The sequence below is a fragment of the Petaurus breviceps genome, unplaced genomic scaffold, assembly GCF_028583685.1.
Source record: "Petaurus breviceps papuanus isolate PSGF00001 unplaced genomic scaffold, PetGlider_PUasm1.0 90333, whole genome shotgun sequence".
NCBI lineage: Eukaryota > Metazoa > Chordata > Mammalia > Diprotodontia > Petauridae > Petaurus > Petaurus breviceps.
Genome location: NW_027187220.1, coordinates 1,053,447 through 1,080,864, shown reverse-complemented (window position 1 = coordinate 1,080,864; position 27,418 = coordinate 1,053,447). Strand labels below are relative to the sequence as shown.

The window sequence follows — 27,418 nt, the reverse complement described above, 5'->3', positions numbered from 1 at the left end:
TCGTCATTTCCTACCACTTGCCTGTTAAATTCTGCACATTAATCTCAAAATTATTCTGTTTATTTGGGTCTCTTTCTCTTCCCTTTGTTCATTGAAAAGAACAAACCACGTCAGCGGTCCTCTTTGGTGGGGATTGATCACAGTTGCTATGATCTAAAAGGCCTCCTCTGACTCCTTGCTTTTCTTTTCCTCTGCCCTTAGTAAGTTTGTTTTGTTTGCAGCTGTTCTCTCCCCAGGATTATTTTCTTTCTTAATCTCTCCATCCTCACTTTTTTCCCTTTGGATAGATTTTGAAACCAAACTGTGTTCATGTCTGTCTGTGTTTGTGTCCATCCAGCTCCCACTCCCTCAGCATGCTGTTTATGGGCGTGTACATGGCCAACCTTCTTTTGGACTGTTTCTGTTAAAAGTAAGCTTTGCCTTGTACTCACTCCAGTCTTTTCGTGTGCCTCAGTTTTGAGAAGAAGCCAGTTCCAGCACCACCACCACCCCCCATTTCTCTCAAACTGTTGCTTGCTTCAATTGGTCTTCTTTTCATTGCCCTCTTCAGGCAGTCATCCACTGAACTGTTGATCCTGGTTGTACCACGTATGGAACATTCTGTTGTGGGGATGCCCTTTGGGGGAAGTTTCTGGAGGTGGGGTCTTAGACTAGGCAGTGGCTCAGCCATGGTGGAGATACCATACGTGACAACTGCAGGAAAGGCCCTGCTGACTGCTTGACTCTGGGGGGTTTGTCAAAGTGACCTGAGTCTTCATGGGAGGAAGGCTGATGTGGTTTCAGAAAACATGGAATTGCTTCTGTTTCAGTTCATTGGCGCACCCTTTTATGCCGTTTAACTGTGTGCCCTTAAAATTAAGTGGTCTCCTTCCTTTTGCTGCCCCTCCTTGGCCTGTTGGGTGGATTTTTCCTCCATCCCTTAGGAATGTACATGAAGTCTCAGTCAAACTGCTGCTGTTATTGATTGGATCAATGAAAAAGTGACACCTGTGTGTGATGAGTTGTAACTCTGCTTTGTTATTTCCCTGCAGAGCTGGGGTGGCAAGGAAAATGGTTTTGGACTTGCAGAATGTTGTCGAGACCTGCACATGTTGGTAAGTCGGTCTTTCCATTTGGGATGTCCCTTGTTCTGACCTGACTGTGAGGGAGCTTTAGCTACTGGGAAGTGTCTTGATGGAGTGAGCATAAATAAAATGAGCTGTGGAGGAATCAAGAAAACACTTCAGCCTACTTCAGGCCTCACTGGTGCTTGTCTGTGAGGATGGGCATGCTGTGTTCTCTGTACACAGCTCTTTAGAGTTTGATAGTCAAGCCTGGAAGAGAGACAAGAAACCAAAGGCCCCCTTAATAGTGTCCCATTGATGTCATTTGGGCCCTTCGAAGTGGTGTGGCCTCTTAGAGGTTTGTTGTGGATTAACTTTGCGCTGCCTCCTGTCAAGCCTCTCCCAGTGTAGACAGTGCCAGTTACTTTGCATGAATCTGTATTCCTAGACTCGTGTGCTCCCCAGAATAATTGACCCCTTTCTACATTCATGTCATCTCTTTTGACATAGTTCTGCTTTTCGTTGGCTTGGCTTAACGCAGATCTTTGCCATTGCTTAGGTCTGGCCCAAGCTCCGAGGTCAGTTATTCTGTCATATGTTTGCAGTTGAGGGGAGGGGTAGTATATTTCCTCTTCACCTCTCTGTTCTGCATACCAGGAGGCCAGAGAACCATTCCCTCTGCACAGTTGGAGCATGATGAGCAGTTGTCTCGGGCTCTGCTTTCTCTCAATCCTGAATTTTCCACAGAGCAATTCAGATACTGTTTTTCTCTTTGCTGTTTGCCCTTTTTTCCCCTGGTATCTTCCTTCCCAGTTGGCCGATGGGAGCTTAATGATTCTCTCAGAGTCAGGTTGGAGCCTCATTTTAGGTGCCTTATACCAAAGACTAATTCTCTTCAAATACAGTTTCCGTTTTCCATGCTGGTTTCAGGCTGTGTTCTTGTGATTCTCTTGTGCCCTGGAGGTTATTGAGGTGACTTGGGATCCTTCCTCCCCAGGGCATTGTTTCCTTCACTTTTTGCTTTAAGATGTATGCACACACAGAGTTACTGAGATTCAGTTGTTTGGGAGTCATTTCCTCGGCCTCCTTTTCTCTTTGGTAAGGACTTTCCTGTCCCACCTGCAGTGGGTACCTCCATTTCCTGCCTATTGACATGAGGAATCTCAGCCTATAGCATTAAAGCCCAGTTTGAGGGAGGAGATTTGCTGAAGGAAAGAGCCTTCATGGTACAGTGATTATGGAAAACAAAGCCTGGAGCTAGAAACTAAAGAGCCAAACTCTCCTGCTGCTCATCAAACTGACTCATTGGCAAAGGAAGTCCCCGCTGGGGTCATGCCCTCTGGAGAGAAAAGGCAGACAAGGGTTCTTCTCTAAAAGAGAAAGCCCATGTGACCAGAAGCCAGAGTAATTGGGGCCTCCACAGCTCCCTCCTGCCACTGTCAGGAGTAAGATGCCAGGTTTTGGAGGGGTCACCAGCTTTATTCCCTACATCATTCTAACTCAGTATCTGATTCTCTTCTGTACTTTATCCACAGAAATACCCACCCAGTGCAACTACGCTGCACTTTGAATTCTATGCAGACCCAGGGGCCGAGGTCAGAGTTGAGAAAAGGGTGAGTCTCATGCTTGTTCTGGTAGGATCTGCAGCACGCTATGATGGGAACAATTGGCTAGAAGAATTTTGTTAACTAGGGAAGGGGCCCCGAGTTAACTGCCAGCTTCTAAGCCTGACCCTCCCCAGGGAAAGGGAGGTTTTTGTTGAGGTGATTTGATTATAGCTTGAAATAGGGTCACTTCCTTCATATGTCCCCAGGCCTTTCTCCAGGAAGCCAGCAAAGAGTATCCGATGGAGGCCATTATGCTCCTGGCCACCTGCATCACTGCCTATTTATTGAGTTAGTCAAAATTAGAAGTAGCTGTTGAATTTGTTGCAGTTTGTTCGCTCCTGTAGAATTAAATTATGTCTCTATTATTCACACTTCTTTAGTGACTTCTAAAAAAGTTACTTTTTTGGATGTTTAATGAAATGCCAATTTGCTTGGCCCAGACTTTATAAACCTAAGTTCGCCCACAAATTGGGTGTTAAGAGTATGTTTTGGGTCCAGTCAATGTTGGGTTAGAAGTAGGATATTCAGGGGTTACCAGAGTGTTATTGGCCTGGCTCTGTGCCCTGTGGCCTCGATTGTGGGCCAGAGGAGCCCTCTATCCCAAGATAGGCCCATTCTTGTCTCTCCTCAATCTTGACTCAATGTGGTCATACCTTGTTGATTTTACTGTAAGTGAAAATTAGTTCCCTAGTCACATCTAACTTTAGAACACAGAGGTATGAGGAAGCAAAGGAGTCTGAGAAGACAACATCTTCTTACCTGTCTCTCCCCTTCCTCTTCCTTTTCCTTTTAGACACCGAGTAATACACTACATTACATCCATATAGAACAGCTAGACAAGGTAAGAGAAGTCTCCGGTATGGCCGCAGCCATTGTTATGAGTGATTGATCACTTGGACCTTAACCACTGGCTTTCTCAAATACCTCCCTCTGCCTTTCTCTTTTATACAGATTTCAGAAAGTCCTTCTGAAATCATGGAATCTCTCACGAAAATGTACAGCATCCCCAAGGATAAGCAGGTACATATAGTATTGGCCCAGAAGGGGCCCTGAGTGGGGAAGGGATTGCTAGCAAAGGTCGTGCAACTCGTGGAGATACGCTGTTGTGTGCTGGGTTTTTTTGGGTTCTGTATAAACCAGAATGGTCTGTTGGTGGGTGTCATCTTCTTCCTCCCAGCTCTCTGAGGCATAAGTTCCTTAGATTCTGTTAGTGCTGCCTACCCTGAGGTGGTGTTGAACCTACTCCCTTGTTTCCCTCATGACCTCTTTGGGAAGGGAAGCAAGAGTTCATTTGAAGACCCTGCAGCTTGTGTGAAGGCAGAAGGTAAGTGTGCTCATCTTGCTTCCTCACAGATGCTGCTGTTCACGCACATCCGCCTGGCCCATGGCTTTTCCAATCATAAGAAGAGGCTACAAGCTGTTCAAGCCAGACTCCACGCAATCTCCATATTAGGTACAATTACTCTGTGATTGAAGGCATAAGGTAAACAGTAAGTGCTATTCTGCCCCTTGCCTCCACTCTCTGTCTCCCGTAGCACTGTCAGGTTTGTGACATGCTTTGATGGGTTGATTATCATTGTTAATCCAAACAGTGAGGTCACTGTTGGGCTGCTTGCTGCAACCATAGGAGGAGGGCTCTGGTGCATTTTTGAGACAGGCTAATTTGGGACCAGATTGCTCATCACTTGTTGTTCTTGGTTGATCCTGGTGTGATGACCGGTGGCATATGTGTGGCTGCATGCATCTATGAATGTGTTGTAGACTCTTAGAATTCCATCACAGACTTCAGCTGACTGGCCAGGGTCAGTGTTGTCTCAGATAAAACACTGGAAACACGGGAAGATGGTAGATTTCCTTCACCTGGTACCTTCAACCATCAACTACCAAGAGTTCAGAAAGATCTCTCATAATCAAATGAGTGTAAGGCATCGGTTCATGTTTGTGGGCCCTGAATTTTCATGTGGAGAGCTCATAATATGAATAAGCTAAAAGGAGGGTTAAAAACTTTAAAAATAATTTATTAAGTTGGTAATTTTGGTTTTGAAAATCTACATGGAAACTGAGCTGTAAGTGGTTAAGGGATTTGATCAAGTATTTGAAAAATATTTGTTCTGGTGGTTCTATCCCCCTCCATTTCCAAATGTCTCCCCCGGGCCCAGCTGGCCATTGTGGCCATCTAGAAGAAGAGATGTGGAGCACAGCCAACACACACACACCTCGAAAGAATGGAGTGCAATTTGTGTTTGTTCATTGTTCTTTCCTGGTATTAAACTTCTTTTTCATTGATTTCCCTTTCATCTTCCAGTCCTGCTGGAGGATGTTTTCCTAGTTCTGCTTCACTCTGCATCAGTTGATAGAAATCTTCTCACACACCCTACAGCCCAGTGTGCTGCTATTTCTCACCCTTCACCTTTGTTCCTGGTTCTTTGTTGTTGTGCATACTTTGCACCTATGGTTGACCCTGAGGCCTCCGCAGTGAGAGACATGTAGTTTACCACACTTTCCCCATAAAACTGGGAAAGCTTGGAAATGGCAGTATGGCTTTGTTCTGGGATCACTCATCATTTACACAGGTTGCCAAAGGGAGCCTTTCCTGGCAAACATTCAAGTAGAGTGAGCAGTATCAAAATTGAGCCATTCCCCTGTTGGGGACAGAGCTGTTTTTCTGACCTTAGCCAAAGAACCTGGCCCAGCCTTAGATACTGTGGGAGCTGAGGCAGGACTTGGTGTTTCTGGGCCTTGGTGGGAGCTGAGTGAGGACTGTCTCTCTGGGCCTTGGTTTTGTCCTTTGTGTAATAAGAATGATTATGAGATTATCTGGACATCAAATGTTTTCGTATCATGTGATTCGCCTTTGGGCAGTTTAACCTTTTGGTCTTTTTTGACTCTGCCTTTTTCCTTTTGCAGTATATTCCAATGCCTTACAGGAGTCCGCAAACAGTATCCTGTATAATGGGCTAATAGAGGAGTTGGTAGATGTCCTTCAAATAACAGATAAACAACTCATGGTAGGCTTTTTCTCTTTCTTTTTGTTTGTTCATCTCTATTCACATTTACTTGCTTCTCCTATTCCGGCAACCAAAATGTACCGAGATTGAGATCATCAACTTGGGACTGGCAAAGATTTCAGAAAGCTCCAGGTCTTAACTGCGCCTTTTTCAAGGGTGCTGTGACTCACTTCCCATGATGATATGAGAAAGTGCTAGTGGCCATGTTCCTGCTTCTCAGTCCAGCAGTCCCTTGACTCCTGGACAGCCCTGTGACCTCCTTTGGTGGAAGGCAGACCCACCTGGAGGAGGTCTTTGAACAGTTTTCCTGGGCAAGCCAATTAGCCATTTATCCCTTTGCTTTTGCTTTTCTCCATGTCGAACAAAAGCTTTTGGCTTTCACAAGATTTGTATCCTATCATTTTTATTTTTCCTGTTGTGAAGTTCTTTTTACTTAACTGAAAAATTCCCAATGGTCCTGCTATGTACTAATTGACTTATGGTTACAGATTGAGAAAGGTAGTACTCATGTTTCTTTGCTTTTCTAGGACATTAAGGCAGCCTCTTTGAGGACTTTGACATCAATAGTGCACTTAGAAAGGACGCCCAAACTCAGCAGTATTATTGACTGCACTGGGACTGCCTCCTACCATGGATTCTTACCCGTCCTTGTTCGAAACTGTATCCAAGCCATGATTGGTAAGACTGGGTTATCTCCAGACTGATAGAGCCTCTCTTGGAGCTCCTTTTTCTTTGTGTACCAGGTAGTGATGCCCCCAGATACTGGGTTTTTCCTCCCTCTCTTTTTTTCCACCTCCAGATCCTTCCATGGACCCATACCCTCACCAGTTTGCCACTGCTCTCTTCTCTTTCTTGTACCACTTGGCCAGCTATGATGCTGGAGGAGAAGCCTTGGTGTCTTGTGGAATGATGGAGGCCTTACTTAAGGTATGTTACCTGTTCATGTTGGTGGAAATAGCAAGGCTGCAGGAAGACCTGAGATGATGAACATGAGAGCGGACTGGAACTCCAGTCCAGTAATATGAGGAAACACTCAGGAGTGCAGGATGCATCCCCCAGTCCCTGTTCCTACACTTGTCTCTGTTTGGGCTTGCAGCTTTCTGTGACGATGGCTTAGCTCTTAAACTCACTGGGTGTACTCCTGAGAGCATGGAACTTTTGGGGAGGGGAAGCCTCCATGTTCTCATCTGTAAATGAGGGGGGTTATATGACAGGACTCCAGTATTTTTGTATCCTCAGCTGACCTGACCCTCCCATGCTATTCAGTCATGTTGGTTTCCAGTAGAAATCTCTTTGAACTCTAATAGGTGATCAAGTTCCTTGGAGATGAACAGGACCAGATAACCTTTGTTACCCGAGCAGTCCGAGTCGTCGATCTCATCACCAACCTTGACATGGCAGCTTTTCAGTCACACAGTGGGCTGTCAATCTTCATTTACAGATTGGAGGTATTTAGATGATCATTCCTTACCCCAGTCAGTTGCACACAGGCTATTTTCAAGGCCTTTGTGTCATTGCCAGCTGTAGACTCTTCCTTGCAGAAAATGAGCGCTCTCTTCCCTTTAGTTTCTCCCTGAAGTTGCTCACAAGAGTTCTTATAATCAAACACTCCCTGGAATTTGCTTCTTCCTTTAATACAGCATGAAGTTGACTTGTGCCGAAAAGAGTGTCCTTTTGTGATCAAGCCAAAGATCCAGAGGCCCAGCACTGCCCATGAAGGAGAAGAAATGGAAACCGACATGGACGGTAGAGTTACTGCTTAGCGCTCGGCGGAGCTTTGCACACCTCTATGCAAGAGGTTGCGATTGTTGCCCTTTTGTGTGATGTGCAATCCCTCCTTTATTTGTCCTCTGCTCTTACAGCCATAGAAATTTATTCATTGTTTCCAGCTGTTCTGTTGAACATCTCTTATCAGTGTTTTATCAAATGTGCAGTGAATGCACAGCTGGGAGGAAGAATTAACTGGACAGGAATTAGAACAACTGCAAAGACCGGGGCATACTAATTGGTATAAGGAGACTTGTCTTATCAAGGTCTATAGATGTTTTCTAAGAAATCTACAATGTAAGCACCAGCAATGTGAGGGTGAGGGGGACCCTCTTTATACAGTGAGTCAACATAGGAAAGGCTTGGGAAATCCCAAAGGAGAATGTGATCTTTTGAGCCACTTTGGGGGGGGGGGGGGAGATCAAGTTCCATTAGACTCAGGCCCCATGTGGAACACTTTCACTTGGATGGAGTACCATTTTTTAGGAAGGACTTCATAAACTGGGCTGTGACCAAGATGGCAGTAGGCTAGATTGATGGCACTGGGACTGCCTTTCAGATTTGAAAGGAACCTCCTTGGACAAATCAATAGTTATCACAATAAGAATCCCCTTGTACCCTGTAATGAGGTCGGGTATCTTCTAGCCTTTACTTGAGGACCTTCTGAGAGTCTCCTCCCTCCTCCTCCCCCTACCCCTTTGAGGTGGCTCCTCAGCTCTTTTGGCCAGAAAGCTTTTATTCAGACTTGTGCAGCATTTGATTCCACTTACATAGTTGTGGTTGATAGATCACCATGCCCTCTTCACAATGCCCTTGGGCACTTGTTCACTTTTTCTTGACTTCGGATTTTGTTTGGTTATACATATCTGTAATCCCTGTACTCTAACCCAGAAATATACGAGAGATGGTTTGGTGTTGGGTTTGAGTCGAATTCTTAAGTAGTGTTCTCAGTAAGCTCTTCCATGATTAAAAACACTTGGGGCTTAAGGATACACAGGATTCATTATAGTTCAGTACGACTTCTGGACCTCTGTTTGGTCTCTGACTTGGGGTTTCTTGTTTCTTCTTTCTGTCAGCCCCAGGCAGTAAAGCATGCTTTGATCATACTCTCTTTTCTATTAATGAGTCTGTTCTTCTTTGCTGACCCAGGTCAGTTCCTAATTCTTCCGTGACCCCTCTCTTGCTTTGACTACCCAAATGGGATCTCTTTCCCCTTGTATTGGCTTTAGAGCATCTTGCGTGGATCTCTCATTCTCCCTCTTATTACATTTGCAAATATGTTAGGACTCTTTTTTTCTTCTTTGTATCCCCATTCCATGCACTAAATTGCCCTGGATTGTCATGGTTGCCACATAAGGAACCTGGATATTTGAGATGTTACCATAATGAAAATCTTGCTGAAACTTCCCAGGCCTGCCCTTATCAAACGCTTTTTGGAATGGTCTAAGAATTTCACTGTGAACCATTAAAAGGTCATTTACAAGGGGTATAGGAATATATCTCTGATCTGGCTCTGATCTGGCTTTCATTTAGGTCATCTACTTTGGAAAACTTAGTTTTCTACATTGAGAGTTTTCTCTCACTTTATTTTCTCTTCCCCCTTTCCCTCCCCCTCCCCCTCCTGATTTCTTCCTCAGTTGCAGATGTAGCCATGGAAAGCAGTCCAGGCCCATCCACCGCTTCGGTAGATCCCCGACCCGATGTGGAAACAAGGTCCCGGGCTCCCAGCATCAGCGGCACCATCATGCTCCCTCCCCGTACTGGTGTGTAGTCTGACATGGTATCACTGGGCACAGCTGCTATTGGTTTGCAGAGAAATTGGTCGTTAAGATTGGGGATCTCCAAGCTATGAGGGCTGTTGGATGCCCTGCACTCAATTTCTAGTTGGATCAGCTGAGGCTGAGGTGAAGACTCTTGCCTGTTGGTGAAGATTTCTTCTCAGTGGCTATGCCTAAGTTCTGCACATCTGTATCATCAGTCTTCTCTCCATCAGGGCACATCAAAATCCCTTCACGTCTTCATAAGCTCATCTTCCTGATGTGCTCCCTTCAGGGCCAGGACACTGTTGATAAGCCTTCTTAGTACAATTATTTAGCAGCTTACTTTATCCTGTGTATTTGAGGCATCTTGGAATGGCAGAATGTTAAGAATTGCAAAGTGGTCCCATAAGCAATCCTCAGCCTTCATTTGAATTTCTCCATGAGTGGGAAACTATCACCTCAAGAGGCTGCCCATTCCACTCAAGGCCAGTTCTAATGATTGGGAGGCTTTTCTTTACAGTATGCATCTTTCCTTCCCCCCAAATGTTTCTGGTTCTACTTTATAGTACGAAGCAGAAAGTCTTCTTCCTTTTCTATATTGACTCCTATGAATTGGCTCCCCTAGTCCCTTTTCCAAACTTCTGGGAAAAAAAAATCCTTACTTCTTTCACTTGACCCTTATATGGTTTGGACTCAAGACCCTTAACCCTCTTCATGACCTTCCTCTGACTGCTGCCTGGTGTATCAGTGTCGGTCTTAAACTGTTCTACCCAGAGAACTGTGAATACCTTTTCTAGGTAGACTCTGATCAATCCGGACTAGAGGCCATATTTCTAGAAGCTATATATTTCTGAACCTAGCATGGTGGCATTAGCTTCTTGGCTTCCCATATCACACTGTTGTCAAGTCCACTTACCTCCATCCCCATCTTGGGCTTGAGAATTCTAATAACAAGACAGGACATTTATCCCCCTTGACTTTTATCTTATTAAAATCAAATACTTTAAGCTATTGAGATATTTGTGGATTCACTGTGTTAGATACCCAGCTTGGTGGCAGTTTATCAAGGGGGAAGAAAAGCCACTTCATTCAGTCCTGTCTGTGCCAGAAATTGTAATTTTTCACATTCACAGTTTCTCCCTTCCTCCAAGCTCTGCACTGGAGGTAGTGGGAGGGCCATTTTCTGTCCTTCTTGACAGCTGAACTTAGTCATTAGAAATAGTTCTATATCATTTTTTTACATTGCTGCACTCAGATAATTGTACCTACCTAGCCTACCTCCCTCTGAACCCTTTGAATTCTGCACTTTGGGAATTTGGGGTACTTGTCTGATAAGTTCCCAAACTCTCAGAGTGGTCAGTTCTCCCTAAGGTTCCTGTCACTTCCATCGTAGCAGTGAGAATCATCCAGAACAGAATTTCTCCTTGCTTTCTTTCTCCAACCATGTAAGGATGAACTTCTCATTGCTTTTGGCTTGGCCAAGTGTCATTTCGCTGGACTGTGTGCACTAGCCATTGGGTACCGCGTGTGTAATCAATCTCCTCTCGTTTGCCTTTGGCAGGAGTCCAGTGCATCCCTCAGCGTGCCGCACTTCTCAAGTCTATGCTGAACTTTCTTAAGAAAGCCATCCAAGACCCTGCCTTCTCGGATGGCATTCGTCATGGTAATGGTTCCGTTTGGACCGGGTTATCTTGGTGGGGACAAGTGACTGGAGATCCCTGAGGGTGGCTCATTTCCAGTCACTGCTTAGTTTGCTACTGTTTCACAGAGCAGATTTCAGACACTTGATCAAACACCAGAAAGAACAGAACTAGGGTCACACTTGGAGTGTTCTGGTTCCTCGTCTAAGGATCACTATGGGATGAAGTGTGGTGATCTTGGCTGTTGGCTCAGACGCTGCTTGTTTCTTCTCAGCCAGCTTTGGGCTCCCAGTGTATAGCCAGGGAGTTGGCCCAGATGATGCCAGTAACATTTTGATATATATTTATTTAAAGACAACAGAAAACATGGAAGAGTATTGGTTCCAAGAGATGGGGAAATCTGGGTGACTCCATGACCTCTGGATTGCTTCAGCTTCCAGCCTGAGGCAGCAGTGGGCTGAGAGAACCAAGCCAAAGGCAGCCTCATGCTCAGGCCCACTGTACTGCCTTTCTTTCCATGGGGGAGGGGAGGACAGTAGGGAAGCAGTTAATACTGTGGAATTGGATTGAACCTTGCCACTTTTTACTCTCTGACTTTAGAGGATGTTCATAAATACTTACTATTTGTTTTGTCTTAGTGATGGATGGCTCTTTGCCTACCTCCCTGAAACACATCATCAGTAATGCCGAGTACTATGGGCCTTCGCTCTTTCTGCTAGGTAAGACAAGTGTTGGTACCTGTAAGACTGAATTGGGGTAGTCTTTCCTGGGAGAATTCAGAGACCTGGCCATTGTGCATTATCGGACCCTCTTTAAGAGTTAATCCCTCATTTTTTTAATCTTGGTAATGAAACATAGAAGATGTTGCTTCACTTTTAAAAGTAGAGTTTTTTTATTGATTGTTTTTTATTTCTACATTGTGCCTAGATTTCTCCTGTAACCTTTCTACTCCAGACAGCTGTCTTATAAAAATGAATTTCTTTTTTAAAGAAGGAAGAGGGGGGAAAAAAACTGAGCAATGAACAAATGTGACATGTTCCATACCTGCCCTTTCCCTTGTTTTATGTTTTAGTCAGGAGGAATTATCTTCTCCTATATCTTTTTTTAGGACCAAGTTTAAGTTTTGTTCTTTGTAATTTTGCAGCATCCGTATGTTTTTTTTTCTTTTTTAAAGCAATTTGGGTTAAGTAACTTGTTCAAGGTTACACGGCCAGGTGTTTCTGTGTGGGTGCTAAGTGTCTGAGCTCCGATTCGATCCCAGGTCATCCCAACTATGGGGCAGGTGCTCTTACTCACTGTGCTACCTGGCCACCCCCATATGTTTTAAATTTAATTAAAATTTCTTCAGTCAGCAAAATTCTTCCTTCTCTTCCCTCAACCTCTCCCAGTTGACAATGAAAGAAAAACAAAATCCTTGTTTCAAACACAAACAAATAAGTAAAACGAATTTCAGCATTGGCCATGTCCTAAAAAATATTTGCCTCCTTCTGCATTGTGAGGCATTCAGCTCTCTATCTGGACTTGGGGAGCAGGCTTTGTCATGAGTCCTTTGGAATTGTAGTCAGTCACTATGGGAATCAGAGATCCTAAGGCTTTCCTTACACTCTCACTGTTAGCATACAGGTTGTCCTTGTGGTTCTGCTCACTGCCGTCTGCATCAGTTCATGCAAGTCTTCCCAGGCTTCTCTGACACCATCCCCCTTCATCCTTCCTTATAGCACGATCATATGCTGTTTATTCCCCAATTGTTGGGCACCCCTCAGTTTGGGGTTCTAAGAGCTGGGGATATTTTTGTACATCCTTAGAGTTTGTTTTGTTTAGTACTAATCCTTCCATTAATCTTCTGTTGCTTCCAGTTCTTTGCTGTGATTTTTTTCTTGGATTTCCCAACCATTTTTGGCTCTGGTGCATTTTCTAGATCTGCTGGGGGAACTCAGTCCCCTGCTTCCTGCTTTTCTATCTCCTCTGGCATCTACAGTGTCACTTGTTGGGTTGAAGTCATTGGCTTGACTCTTCTCCCTGTTCTGCTTACTTTCCCTTTGAATTAGCATTCATTATATTAATCTGCTCAGTTTCAAATTGTCTTTGGAATTCTTATCAATTTGAGCTTCTTTACATGAGTAGTCAAATTTCTATCTTTGTAATAGATTTTCTGTCTTCAGAATTGTCACCTACATTTCCCAAAGGTCCTGTCTCCCTCTCAGGAAAGCCATTTTTTATAATAAGGGAAATAATCTATCAGAAACCTTCCCAGCCCCCCTCTCCTAAATTGGCTACGATTATATACAATAGGGACATTGTTGTCCTTTTGTTTGTCACATTCTGAGCTCTGTTTACTTCACTTGGCTTTGTAGTTAGAATAATTCATTGTTTCTTTCAGTATTCTCTTTATATATGAAGAATTTTGTCGTTATAAGAATTTGGTTTGTTTATCTGAGTGCTTTAATTTTGGTTGGTAATGTGGGTAAGAATCCATCAGTCTCTATGACAGGCAGTGTACCTAGGCCTGGAAATAGCAAGGAAAGAAAAGTCCTCAGGGAAGTTCCCTGCCCTCCAACCCAGCTCCTTTGTTAGGAAATACTCACTTCTCCCGGTTTGCCCATCCTTTGATTTTAATTTATTGGGAGTTTTTTTGTTTTGTTTTGCCAGCAGAATATAGAGTAAGCCAGTTACTGTAACTAGGATGAGAGTTCTCACTTCTGCCATCTTGCCAGCTAGGTGCTTCTCTGCTGTTCAACCCCCTTCCCCAAGCTTTTGGGAGACTTGCTTCCGTAGCACCTGGTCTTTCAAGTCATCTGAGTAGTTCTATGAGGCACATTGACTGTCTCCAATGTTGCTGTGCTGGATTCCAATTTTCATTCACTCAGCACCTCTGAGATGGGACAGATCCCTAGGAGCAGGGACCTGGAGGGATTAGCAGAGGCCTGGGGCACTCACGTGCTGAGGGTGAGACCAAAATGTGGACTAGGAAACTCTTCTTTCCTACACCCAGAGTTCCTCTCTCTAAAATGGGGGTGAGGGGTGGGGTGGCTAAGTGGGACAGTGATTAGAACATAGGCCCTGGAGTCAGGACCTGAGTTCAACACTTTACACTTCGAAGCTGTATGATTCTGGGCAGGTAATTTAACCCCAGTTGCCTCTTGAAAAGAGGAGAAGAGGATGGTATGGTTAGGATAGAAAAAGGGTCATAGACTGACTTAATGGTAAAAGTCAGTTATGTCAGATGAGTTCTAGAAGCTCCTTGAGGTGTAGCTGGGAAGGCCACCAACTCAGAAGAGTGGACTTGCACTTGAGTTGTCGGATCACTTGTCTCTGTTTTCTCAGCTATGAAATGGGGCTACAACATAAAACCTAACTTTGGGTTGTTAGGATTTTCAAATGAGATGTGATTTGGCACAAAGTGTAGGCCCTTCCTACAAAAGTTGCTTCCCTTCCCATTTCATTTGGTCTCACTTCTTGCAAACCCTTCTCTCCTCAGCTACTGAAGTGGTCACTGTGTTTGTGTTCCAAGAGCCATCCCTCCTGTCCTCTCTGCAAGACAATGGGCTGACTGATGTCATGCTCCACGCGCTGCTTATCAAAGATGTAAGTGCCCCTTTCTCAGGCCTGAGGGAGGCGGGGGGCTTCGTTCCTGTTTGCATTCCCAGAGCAGCTTCCATAGCTTCTTCCTTTTTCTTTCTGGAGGTTCCCGCGACCCGAGAAGTCCTAGGCTCCCTCCCCAACGTGTTCAGTGCACTGTGTTTGAATGCTCGAGGCCTCCAGTCATTTGTGCAGTGTCAGCCTTTTGAACGGCTCTTCAAAGTACTGCTTTCTCCTGATTACCTGCCAGCCATGCGCAGGAGGAGGAGTTCCGACCCCCTTGGTGAGTTCCTGTTGCCAGGCTCTGAGTGGACTGTGGCAGCCAGGTAGAGACCCTTAGCCACGTTATTTCGCAGTTGGTTGATTGGTTCAATTCTCTGCCCACCACCCGCATTTTTGAACTTGTCCTTTGATATTACATTCATTTCCAAATAGATTCTTTTCCCTTCAGTTGTAATGAATGAAGATTTAAAATATAAACAAAAAAAAGGCTGCTTCTCATAGTTTGCTTTCTGAGATGCCTTTTGTATCTTTGGAGCTCCTCAGCATTTCTCTGACTGCTGGGATCTCAGGCACAAAGGCTGTTGGCATGCATTTGCTCGCTTTGTTAGTTGCTGTTTTCTTGCCCTATCAGTTGAGTTGCTTGCCAGCTCCACTAGTCATGTGAGTCTGACCCTCCATAGCCTCAGCTTCCTCGTTTCTTGCAAAGTGACTTCTTTTCGCAGCAGCGTTGGGCTCCCCCTTTCATGATTGTCCCAAGTTTATCATTCTTCTCTTCCCAATTGTTTGTCCATCTCTTTTGGCCCCTTGCCTTCTGGGGAATGATTTTGGTCTGAAAGCTTGATTTGTGTTGATTCCTTATGGAACTTGGGATCAGACTCTTTCTTCTCAGAACCGTTGGATGCCAAGAATTTTTTTCTGTGTTGAAATTTTACCTTAGCATTAAGCAGCATCGACTTTGTTGCTTTAGAAACTTAGATGCAGATTATTCCTTTTGTCCTTTGTCGTGTCCTAGCCCCTAGTTCTCTGGTTGTTGAGGTGGTCTTCTAAGGTTTTTAGGGCATAACCTTAGCGTATTGCATCCCTTGGGAAGTGATCAGGGTTTCATTAGAATATGTTTGTCTAAGTCTAATTTTTGTCCAGCTGCTTTTGCATTTTCTGGGCAATTGTTGGGAGCAGGGGGGTGTCATTCCCCAAGGAAATTGGGCATTTGAGTGGATCACATACTGGCTTGGGTTTCAAAATTGTTTTATTCTTGTTTCTCTCATTCATTTGACTTTTGATCAGCACCAAAGAATTTTGACAATTTCTATTCTGTCATATAATTTGCTATGTGCTCATACTCTTCTCCCTTCATTTCTTCATTTTAAAGATTCTTTCCCGTGATATTCTAGCCCCTTTGTGCCTCTAAATCAGGTGTTCTTAACCTTTTCCTTGTGGGTCCAGGCACCCTTTGGCAGCCTGAGAAAAGCTCAGACTGACTCTCAAAATAATTCCAGAAGATGCTACATTTCAGAGGTCAGTGAAAATTAAGAAGTAATTGGTTTTTCCTTTCCAAGGATCAGAGATCCTCTTAGGGTTCCTGAATCCCCTCCCAAAAACCCCTTTCCTAAAGGAATCTTGATATTACTTTGTTTAGTTCTATGAATTACTATCTCAAATTACTATTGTAATTTGTAGACTAATTTATGTAACACTGTCATTTTTCTCATTGGCGTGCCCAATCTGAACACTGAATATCGCTTGTTATTTTAAAATTTGGGGAGGTTTTGGGGCAGCTAGTTGGCATAGTGGGTAGAGCCCTAGAGTCAAGGAGGACCTGAGTTCAAAGTCTAGCGTCCAACCTAGATTGCCTCTTCCCCCTCCCCCCCAATGCAAAATATATTTAAACTTCAGTATCCAAATGATTATAAAATAGTCAAAAATTTTGGAAGTATTTTATAAGGTATTTGTATAGATCTCCATTTTTTTCTGCTGTTTTGAATGGATTTCTCCTTTTGACTTCCCCACCCTCTTGGCTGTAAATAGCTTGATACTTGAGCTAAAGATCTCTAAACATCTCATTGGGGCAGGGTGACAACCATTAAATGAAGGTAAAACCCGGTCCTCCTGCTAGTGTCTGGAGACTTGCCCATTCTCCTTGCCACTGGCAACTTGGTGGTGGCTGAAGAGGCTGGCTGGCCTCTGCCATACACTTCTGCCTTTGTCCTTCCTTTGGGCTTGTCATTGCTTAGTGCTAGGAAGGTGGGAGAGAATAATGTCTCTTTAGGCAGCCTAGGCCAAAGGTGTGATGCAGACATTGCTCTAACTTCTGGGGTTCTATTCTAGAAGGAGCCAACATCCACTGACTGGACAGCTGAAGGATTGGTCATTGTTGGTCTTTCCTTCGCCAGTGTTAATGATCTGCTCCATAGATTCAGCTAACCTGCCTTTCAGAGTTTGGTGCAGCCCTAGGCATCTCCATCAGTCCCTAAAGCAGCCCACCTGCAGGTGCACCTATGGTCACTTGCCCCCAGCTGATGGCTGTGTTGGTCTTGAGAGAGAAGGGGCCCATTTCTGGTCCCACAGCCTTTCCTTTGCCCTAGGCGACACTGCTTCCAATCTGGGAAGTGCTGTGGATGAGCTGATGAGGCACCAGCCTACCCTGAAGACTGACGCCACCACTGCCATTATCAAGGTAGGGAGTCGCCTGGGTTCTTCTGTAAGTTGGTCCAGACCTCATTGAAGCTGTATGTGCGAGACTGCCAGTGTCTACAGACAACCCAAGCTCCTCACAATGATGCCATGATGACTTTCCCTCCTCCTGATGAGGAGCCTTCAGGAAAGGAGGAAGAGAGTTAGCTGTAAAGCAGTCTTCCCTTGTGCTAAAGGGCAGCTCGGGGCAGTGTGTCTTATCCCTGGGCAAAGCCAAGTCAGGTAGAATAGCCCCCTTGCACGCTCTCGGAGTCCTGACTCCTCCCTTTTTTCATCTGTCAGTTATCTTTACCACATGGCAATTCTTAGTCACTGTGGATCCCATTCCATTCCCTGCCAAGTCCATTTCCACCTTCCCAGGAGAGCACACAGAAGAACATCAGAGAGGAAACTCGACCTTGCCCTTTCCACACCCTGCTTTAGGGCACTCTGTCTAACATGGTTCCTACATTATATTCCCAGCTGTTCCTCCCCCAACATCAGCTTATGTGCATTTTACTAATCGTTTGTTATTCCTGTCCCCTAGTTGTTAGAAGAGATCTGTAACCTTGGAAGGGACCCCAAATATATCTGCCAGAAGCCCTCCATTCAGAAGGCCGATGGCAGCAGCACAGCCCCTCCTCAGAGAGCCAACCATGCTGCGGAAGAGGCCTCCAGTGAGGATGAGGAAGAAGAAGAGGTGCAGGCCATGCAGACCTTTAATGCCCCCACACAGAGCGACAGCGACACCACCCAGCAGTGAGTTCAGCTTGGTCACCACTGAGACCAGCTTTTCTTACTATGTGCCCTTCTTCCTTTGGAAAACTATTGGAAGGTTCCTTCCATCTGTAGGATGCTGATCCTCTACCTTCCAAGGTCATCTTTGGGACAAAGCTGAGCAGGTCATCAGATCTCATGGCAGGCGGGAAGGGCAGGAGTACCTTGTAGAAAGGGCTTAGTGCCTCTTCAGTCCTTGAGGCCCCAAATATGACAGGCTGCTCAGTGAGCCTAGGCTGGGAGGTGGCCTCCCTTTTCATCCCAAGTAGCTCTTCTGGGACCTTATCTCATTGAAGGAGGAGCCAACTGTATGGGGAAGAATGTAGTTGTGATGCCCATTTGCCTACCCAGGTGGGCCCTTTTTAGAGAGCTGCGTAGAGGGTCCCATGTGCCCAATCATTTTGTGTCACGGGTGGGGCTTGAACCCACGTCTCCCTGAATTGGAAGCTGGTTCTTAGCAATCAGGCTGTGCTACCTCTTGTAAGATCTTGTATTGCCAGTTGTAGAGAAACAAAATATGTGGATGTGTAGAGTCATTGCTCTCCAAACTCAGGGAGGAGGTGTCAGGGAAGACGAAGGACGTCTCTAGCACCAGCCTGTAGTAAGTCACAAATGTTCAGGAGACAGCAGGGACACTGCCTGGTGGGGAGCTGAGGTTCAAGAGGCAACAGCACAGATGTCTTCAACTCATGGGCCATCAGAAATTTGATTGAACGACATTTTTAGGGTCATTTCAAAATGTTTCTTTTTCTAGAAGAGGCAGAAGAAACCCTTGTTTAGCAGCTGCCTTCTCCTTCTGGCCTCCCATAAGGCAGTGGAGTCACCTAATTGCAACTCTAATTCTTGGAGCATGGTTGCCTCCCAGTTAGTACTGGGGGGCTCTGCACCGGTGACTCCTGGATTTTTCTTTCCGGGTCTCTGGTCCTCTAGGTCTGTCAGGAAGCAGGTAGTTCTCCCCTGTCAATTGTGTTAAGCAGGGGGTCCAAAGGTAGGCTCTCCCAGACATTAATTCTTCCATAGAAGTTTCTATGACACTTTGCTCTTGGTCCACAGCCTCTGCCTGTGCTGGAATGTCCTGTGGCACATTCCTGGCCAAGCCTCAAATCCATTGTCCTCACAACTCACTGTCTCTCCATGCCAACTTGGGCTGGATAAATGACTCACTGGCTTTTTTCCCCCATCATACATTTTCTAGTTTGGAGGGATGAGGAGTGGGACTGTGGCCCATGAGCTCTCCAGCTATGTCAACAAACCTCCTGTAAAGAGATGTTCAATGAGCCCCATGGCAGCTCACCATGTGAAGCAGTCAAGAGGCCAGGGGACAGAACCCTCGGGACATCCATGGTTAGAGAGGAGGAACCAGCCAAGGAGACAAAGGGGGAGCTAGGAGAAAAGGGGTGCTGTTATCTGGAGGGGGAGTGGTCAGAGAGGGAGAGAGGGGCATCCTACTAACCTAGAGATGGAGAATGAGGAGGGAGAAGAGATCACTGGGCACTTGGGAGAAAGTGGTTTCGAGTGGCTGATGAGGGGACAAGCTGGATCACAAGGGCTTAAGAAGAAAGTGAGGGAGAAGGAATTGGAGCCTCCAAGGACACTTTTTCAGGGAGTTGTGGGCATTTAGGGTCTGGGTAGATTATGGAGCCGACAGGCTGAGGCCTTGGTCAAGAATGGTCTCCACTATCTTGAAATGGTACAAAATTGGGCAGGGGGGACGGGGTTGGTTAGTGCTAGGCATAGAGGAACAGGCCAGAAGTGGGCGGGGAGCAAGGGAAACAGATCGAGACAATGAAGTGAAAGGAAAAGGGAGGACTTTCTCCATTACAGAGCATATGTGGGTTCTGAGTGCATGGGCAGGATGGGGAGAGCTCTGCCAGCCCTGGCCTGATCTGAGCGATTTGCTGAATGCTGTTTCCAGGCTTCTCCATGCTGTTGTAAGGCTAAGCTCATTCTTTTGCTCCAAGTTGGGCTGTTTCTTCCCACATTCTGCCTTTTCAGATTTTGTTCCTCCCCCTTGGCCACACCCACATATGCCAAACCTGGTTTGGTTGGTTGGTTTTTACATCAATAGAATATAAGCTCCTTGAGCAGCTAGGAAGTACCCTAGGCCAGATGTGACCTTGTGGCCCTCTTGGAAGTCTGGTGGCCTCTACTTCCCTACCTCAGCACCATTGCCCCAGCCCAGATTTCAGCACATCTGCTTAGCTTCTCCCAACTTTCCTCAGAGCTTCTTTTTTATTGTTATTTTTCTTTTTTTTTTTTTTCTTTCTTGCTTTGTCTCTTCTAGGTTCTTGGTTTGTCCTCGGACAGATCTATTTGTTCTTTTGAGGGAACCTTGAGCTCTGCAAATTTTTGTGCTGGTCATCGTTTTATTTATCTCTTAGTTCCTGGACTGGATTTTTTTTTTTTTATTTCTTTTTTTTGCCCAAGCCAGGCTCCATCTTTTGCTGGGCTTTTAGATGAAGTGGGGCCCCACCTGAAGCTGACTGTGCTTCTCCAGTAAACTGCACCCTTCAGATTGAGGCCCCCTTGGATCTTTCAGATTCTGAGTGCTTGATTTCTGAGCCCTCAGGACAGAGTCTCACAGACTTCTCCAGGGCCCGTCCCTCTGGTGTTGGGCAGGCGGGGGAACCTGCCACTTGGAAGGCCTGTGTACACAGAACCTTGGGATGCCACATGCCCCTGTCCCATGTCTTCGTCAGCCATGTCTGCAAATGTACGACACAGTCTGGTCCTTCACCTTCCACCCCAATGTCCTCATCTGTGACCTAGAATCATAGCTGCTCACTATGAAGAGCTCATGCATCTCTCCGAGTTACTTTCTGTCTTTCCCAGGAGGCTCCTCCATGTTCTTCCCACATGCCAGTCTTGCAGATCACTGCCTGGGTCCTGTGTGTCCTCCTTCCATCCTTCTGCTGTTTCATATGTTGCAGTAATAATTCTTGGACAGCACTTTGAGGGAGCTGTTTGGTGGTGCATGAACATCTGCTTTCTTTTCACTTCTGGGCTGCCATAGGCATGTTATCAAGATGATCTAGGCGTCTCCACTGCCTTTCTTTGAGCTATTCAGCATGCTGCCCTGTGGTACTCCTGGGCCCTTCTCTTTGTCTATTGGCTTCTGCAAACAGGCCCAATAAGAAACCTTTGCTAGAATCTTCAGATCATGTCATTGCCCCCTTCTCCCTCACATCCAGACTCCTCCAGAACTCCATCTGTACTCGATGGTTCTCTGTTCTCACCTCTAGCCATCTTGGCACTCAACTTGCAGTGTGACTTCTGCCCCCCTCCTATGGCAGAAAAGGCTCACTTTTGAGCTTTTTTTTTTAAAATTTCTTTGATTGTTTCCTTTCCGTTATCCCTTGTAATAGGGATAAAAAGCCGTTCAGTAAAAAGACATTCGTTCAAGAAGTCTAGTTGTGATCTTTCTTTCTCTTACCTTTGTTGAGGTCCAAACTTTGGGTTCTAATTTTCCCATGTTCCATCTGGGGTTGGTCTTCATTTACACTATCATCATGTTTGTGGTCCTAGCATTTCTCAATTTCCTTTTCCTCTGCTTCTCTGTACTACCCATCTTCAGCCTTATCTCCATCAGATCTCAATCACTGGTTCTTGCTCTTGTCCATTTGCATCCCCCATCAGAGCACAGCAGTTGAGAATTAAAAGATTTTTTTTTAGTGCCAAGTGTATCCAAAACAAAATCTCCATGAGAAATCAGCCACTTATTTCACGTTGATACATTCTCATTGATGAGGAACTTGTTCCCAGCTTCAAGCCTCTTTGCCACTCAGGCCACTGTGAGCCATGGAATGCTTCCACTTTCTCCTCCCTCCAGCTCCAGTCTTCTTTTAAGTGGCATCATTCCTAGTTCCCTTCTGAGCCTTGAGCTGTGGCTATCCTCCTCCATGCGCTCCGTGTCCTCTTTTACTGGTGTCCAGACCAGAACTGAGAAAGAGAATGGTAGAGTTCTCTCTTATGCCATGTTTACCATCGCATCCTGCTCAGTCAGGTTGCTTTCCAACTCCCTGCTCTGCATCAATGTAAATCACCTCTCATTTTGTATTTGGATAAAAAGCAGGCATTACTACTGTCCTTTTTCTCTCCCTCATCCTTCATATGGCCCTGGTGCAGTCAACTTCCACTTGGTCTCTGCTTCTTCCTGCTTTTCCCCTGGCTAGTCTGCCTACAACTCCTATTGTGAAGATCCCCCAGCCCAGCTCTGAACACAGCTCTTCTTGGCCCAGGAAATCTCAGTGGCTCTCTTTTGTTTCTCTTGTGTTTTGCATTTGAAACCCTCCCCAGTCTAGAGCCAACCTTGTTTTCAGCTTTATTTCCTTTTCCTCATTCTCATTCTAATCTACTTTATGAACAACCTGACCTTCATACCCTCCTTCCTCCATACCTTTAATACCAACTGGTTCCCTTGACCTTCCAATAGAAATAAAAGTAAACATTTCCTGCCCTCCAGGAGTTTACATTCTAATAGAGAGGGATGGCAGCCAGTGTAAAGCACTCAAGTCAGGACATTTTCTAGCCTGGTGAATGGGGCTGTAGCAGAGTAGTTTGAGACCAATGACAGCCATGATGATTTGATCCAATGTTCCTGATTGGGGGAGAGGGACAGGGCCTGGAAAGGGAGTAAGGGATGTTGTATTATGGGGTCGTGGTAAGGTGATGGGTAAGACAGGTATCTAGATACCAAGACCCCAAGGCAGGGTTCATTCCTGAAGTGAAGAGCTGATAAACTCTCAGCATGGTCCCTGGTATGTCAGGTAGTTAGCAAGACTCATGATCTTTCTTTTTTTTTTTTTTTAAAGCAGTCAGGGTTAAGTAACTTGCTCAAGGTTACTCAGCCAGTTATTTCTGGGTGTGGTGCTAAGTATCTGAGCCCAGGATTTCATCCCCAGGTCATCTCAACACTGGAGCCAGTGCTCTTACTCGCTGTACTACCTGGCCGCCCCTGACTCATGATCTTTCATATATCAGTGCGTGTCCATAGCAAAGCTAAGGCTCACTGTATATAGGGATTAGATGACACGATCACTTCAGTAGCTGGGACGAATGTCTATCTAGCTTGAATCTCGACTTTCCCCGGCTGGCAGTGCTGTGTGGCTACTTTGGTCTTCTTTCTTGCCCCAGGGTTCTGGGTATCACTTTAAGCCCAGTGGTGCAGAGCGCAGCCCTCGTGACCACCTGGAGCTCCTCTAGTTTGTGACTAGTCGTTGGTTGGGGGATGGGGAGGCAGGCAGACTGAGACCTTCTTGGGCCTCATCACTGAGCAGCATTGGCAGGCTTGACCACAGCTGTTTCTTTGACAACTCAATCTAAAGCTTTGTTTTGCCCCTTCAGGAAATTCACCCCTGCAGATCATTCTTGGTTCGTTGTGCATCACTTTCTTGATTTTATCATGCATGTTCACATTTTGTTTGATTTACTTTCTCCCTGTGGCCCTATTTTGTAGAATTTGGACCTTAGTGCCTCTTTGCCAGGCAGATGAAATGGTTTTCTGTGTGACATTAAGAAGACATGGGTGGGGGAGGGGGCTGAGAAGGAAGTAGGCAGAGGTCTGTGGACAAATCCATGTCTTTGTGGCGGGAATGTGTTACAGTCTTCCTCTGCTTCCCATCCATGTGCAGTGACGAGTTGTAAGGTACGGTGCTGTGCACACGCACACACTAATGTTTCCTTGTTTCGCCCTTTGAGAAGGTGATTTGTAGTTTTCTTTTTCACTATTTATTCCTCTAAAAAATGTTTTATTCCTATTCATAAAACTATCTTTATAATCGTTTTTGGGATAACTTCACAATTTTTATTTCTCGTTTCTGAAGTTTTTGTCTGGATTGGTATGTGCTTACAACCCTCTTCTCTATGTAAAAGTGGTTTCTTTCTCCAGGGTTGTTGGAACAGAAGAGCGGGTCCCCATTCCCCTCATGGATTACATCCTCAATGTGGTAAGCTGGCCTAGTGCTGCTGCGGGAGGGTGGGGGGAGTGTGTAAAGCAGAGGAAAGAGATACGATGACACCATACCACCCCCAGTAATGGGAGGAGTGAAGGACAAAAGTTCAAGGGAGTAGGGAGAAAAGGTGGTGGCCCTAGCAGTGAAGGAATCACGTGCTTTCCTGTTCTGCCAGACCACATTTTATAAATACGATTGGGGATGGGGTGGGGGCACAGGTAAGCAGTCCTAAAATCCTAAGTGAAGATTTGGGGATTTATATCGTTTGCGCTCTCCAATCATAATCTTAGTTTGATTCATATTGAGGTCCCATTTTCTTTGGTTTCTTGTGGACACCATTGACCTATTTCCCCCGGGGTTACGGGTTGGTGGACTTGGATGTGATTGCCACTGAGTAAATAGTATTGACCTGGGGCTAACCAGATTTATTCAACAAGACCTTGCCTACTTTGTTTCCAGATATAACTTTGCTTGCTTTTTTTGTTACTAGATGAAGTTTGTGGAATCCATTTTAAGTAATAACACGACAGATGACCATTGCCAGGAGTTTGTGAATCAGAAGGGGCTGCTGCCCCTTGTGACTATCCTGGGACTCCCCAACCTGCCCATAGACTTTCCCACCTCAGCTGCCTGTCAGGCTGTGGCAGGGGTCTGCAAGTCCATACTGGTAAGGCCCAGCAGAATGGCCACCCATCCACAGGCCCTCTTTGCTCCTTCGCTTTCACTCATGCAAGAGAAATGGAGCCCCAATGGTCCTGAGTGCCTATTAAGGTATAAAATAAAGAGAAGAGATGTTGGGTTTCTCCATTAGAGAGAGCTGTCTTTTGGTTTTGTCACATTGCTGATTTCCCCGGAGTAGCACTCATTCCCCAAAAGTCCTCTTTCCTTTAACAGTGGAATATGAACCAGTCTAACTTTGTCCCATCTTTTAGAACCAAAATTGGTCATTGCATTTCATCTGAGATCAGCCACTATTTACTGTTTTCTTTATGTTCTCGTTTTGTTCTGGTTTTCTTTGTGTAGTTTTCTATTGGTCTCCCCATGTTTCTCTGAATTCGTCCTTAAAGCCTCAGAACAGACAGAGAGGAATACAACAACATTGATGGCACTTTAAGAAGGCAGAACCTTTTGATTCCACCCCAAGTTTTTTTCCTCATCTCCTTTGCTTCTAATTCTTTTACTCTTGAGATTTGTCCAAAAATGATCTGACTTTGTTCAAAAAGAGAGATCTCTTTCATATTGTACCCAGTGCTGACACCCCCATCATCACAGATGCAGTTGCCTTTCATGAGCATTTGTTGTAACATAATGAATTCCAAATGATGGAAGCACAAAGGATCTGCTCATTAGAAAAGTTGGGGAGAGAATTCATATTGAAGGGGAGAGAAACAAGGAGAATATAAAGGGATGAAATGACAGATCAAGAACACGGTTATCGCACCTAGCCTAAGGGGGTGGGAGGGTCGGGGGGTACAGTGATGTCCAGTCTCAAATCAGTTTATTTGGCTAATTTCATTCCCATATAACAAAAGTTGTCAACAAATTTTTTTTTAAATAGGGACCATCAGCTATCATGGGAAAATACTACAAATCACAAATAACGGACAGTTGAAACTGAGACAGTTCTCAAGTTGGCCGTGGTGCCCTTTAGAGACTGAAACTATGAATGTTGCCCTGGGGCAAGTTTTGATTTAGTCTGGCCATTTTTATTTGTGTTTTGGTTTTTCCGCAGTTATATGCAAAGCAATTTTTTTTTTAATATTGATTTTTAAAATTTTGATTTCAAAATTCTCTCTGCTGTTCCTTCCCCACCCCACTCATTGAGAAGGCAAACAATTTGATTTAGGTCATACATGTATAAAACATTTACATGTTAGTCATATTGTAAAAGAGAACATAGGACCACCTCCAGAAAAATAAATAAATGCTTTGATCTGTATTCAGACACCATCAGTTCTCTCTCTGGGGATAGATAGTAGTTTTCATCATAAGTCCTTCAGGGTTGTCTTCGATCAAGCCCCCAACCATTCTAGAAAAACCTTTTGGGGATATGTAACAAAAACAGCTAAATTGTTCAAGATCTTTGACCTGGCAGACCCCCTGCAGGGTACATTGGGTGTGTAGATGTTTGGCAGAAGTAAAGGTCCCCTGTTCATTCAAGTACTTTCTGTGGTAGAATAAAACAGACAAACCAAGAAGCCAAATGATAATATACCCTGAGGCACTGAGCACTCAGTTCTGAGATGTCCCATCACTGCCATGAAACCCACAAGGCATTCATATTGGAAGGAATGTATGCTCATTAGTTTACCATGGGTGTAGATGCCAATTGTTCCTTCTGTTAAGGGGAAACAGTGGAGTGGGCTGGAATATGGCTAGGGGAGATGCAAGACAGACATCTCTGTGCTCCCTTTTTGTCCTGGGGAATCCTGTCACTCTCATGGAAAAAGATAGGTGAACCCAAAAAGACATCCAAAGTAGTCTCCAAATAGTAGAAAGGTATATTTTCACCCCGACTGGTTTTGTTGTCCGTAGCTCTGTTCTCTGTATTCAAGCCCTTTGGCAGTGAGCAATCTTTGGTTTTACTTACTTGTTATTCGTGTGTGGACAGGAGAAGTGAAGGTTGGATTTGCTAGTGGATCACTGGGAGGCTCAAAGGAGAGTACAGTTGCTTGTCCCGGTCTAGTTGTCTAGCCATCTGTTGTTGGGCAGGATCCTGTCCATGGTAGGCCTCCTCTCCTTGGGATGGCGCCATTACAGCAGCAGTTTGCCCCTTGATAGTATTTGCTAAGGAGGGAGGCAGCATCACAAGAAAATGGCTGGGAGAACCCTGTATTCATCGGCCACAACACTGAGAAGAGCCCACACACAGCACATTGTAGTTCTAGAGGCTTGGGAGTGAAGCAGAGCCTCTGCCTGCTGTTGTCTGATAGTTGCTTTGGCTTCCTCATGGGGAGGGAAGCAAGGACCAAGTTGTTTGGATATGACAGTGATGTTAAAAAAACAAAAGTGTTAGTGAAATATTGTAACCCTCAGATCATTTATTGCAGACTCTGTCCCATGAACCCAAGGTCCTGCAGGAGGGCCTTCTACAGCTGGACTCTATCCTCTCCTCTCTGGAACCTCTGCACCGGCCAATCGAGGCCCCTGGGGGCTCTGTGCTTTTGCGAGAACTTGCCTGTGCTGGCAATGTTGCAGACGCCACCCTCTCTGCCCAGGCTACCCCTTTACTACATGCCCTCACAGCTGCTCACGCCTACATCATGATGTTCGTTCACACTTGCAGGGTTGGCCAGGTAATGAGATTCTTTGAGATGAATGTGCTGTTTTGGAACTTGGGAATACCTTCCAATCCCTGTAAGGTTGCTTTCTTGAAGCACCAGGATGTTTGCATTCTTGGCAAGTTGCCACCAGGGAAGTAAATTTCCTTGAAGGTGCTTATTTTCCTGGTTAGATTAAAGTCAGCAGGATTATTAGCTCCTGGTGGACGGTTACTTTCCATTACTCTTCTTCTTCGGTCTACTTGAATTTCTTCCAGTGAAATCAGCAAACATTTCATCTCTTTCAGTGGCAAGTGGGTTGTTTCAAATTGGGATATGTTATCAGGGATATG

The 27,418-nt window shown here is 45.2% G+C and overlaps 2 protein-coding genes across 4 annotated transcripts in view; one reads left to right on the top strand and one right to left on the bottom strand.

Annotated features, from left to right (window-relative positions):
• The window catches only part of HUWE1 (HECT, UBA and WWE domain containing E3 ubiquitin protein ligase 1), a 104,441-nt gene that overhangs the window by 29,384 nt on the left and 47,639 nt on the right, over positions 1-27,418 (top strand). Inside the window, exons 7-25 of the mRNA XM_069108268.1 lie at positions 1,032-1,094; positions 2,579-2,656; positions 3,444-3,491; positions 3,602-3,670; positions 4,004-4,103; positions 5,558-5,658; positions 6,186-6,336; positions 6,458-6,585; positions 6,966-7,106; positions 7,299-7,404; positions 10,747-10,848; positions 11,464-11,544; positions 14,304-14,410; positions 14,510-14,687; positions 16,990-17,081; positions 17,625-17,836; positions 23,742-23,799; positions 24,296-24,472; positions 26,856-27,101. Of these exons, the coding sequence (XP_068964369.1) occupies positions 1,032-1,094; positions 2,579-2,656; positions 3,444-3,491; positions 3,602-3,670; positions 4,004-4,103; positions 5,558-5,658; positions 6,186-6,336; positions 6,458-6,585; positions 6,966-7,106; positions 7,299-7,404; positions 10,747-10,848; positions 11,464-11,544; positions 14,304-14,410; positions 14,510-14,687; positions 16,990-17,081; positions 17,625-17,836; positions 23,742-23,799; positions 24,296-24,472; positions 26,856-27,101 (2,238 nt within the window). The remainder of the gene's footprint in view (positions 1-1,031; positions 1,095-2,578; positions 2,657-3,443; positions 3,492-3,601; positions 3,671-4,003; positions 4,104-5,557; positions 5,659-6,185; positions 6,337-6,457; positions 6,586-6,965; positions 7,107-7,298; positions 7,405-10,746; positions 10,849-11,463; positions 11,545-14,303; positions 14,411-14,509; positions 14,688-16,989; positions 17,082-17,624; positions 17,837-23,741; positions 23,800-24,295; positions 24,473-26,855; positions 27,102-27,418) is intronic.
• The window catches only part of TSR2 (TSR2 ribosome maturation factor), a 223,090-nt gene that overhangs the window by 152,012 nt on the left and 43,660 nt on the right, over positions 1-27,418 (bottom strand). The window lies entirely within an intron of this gene.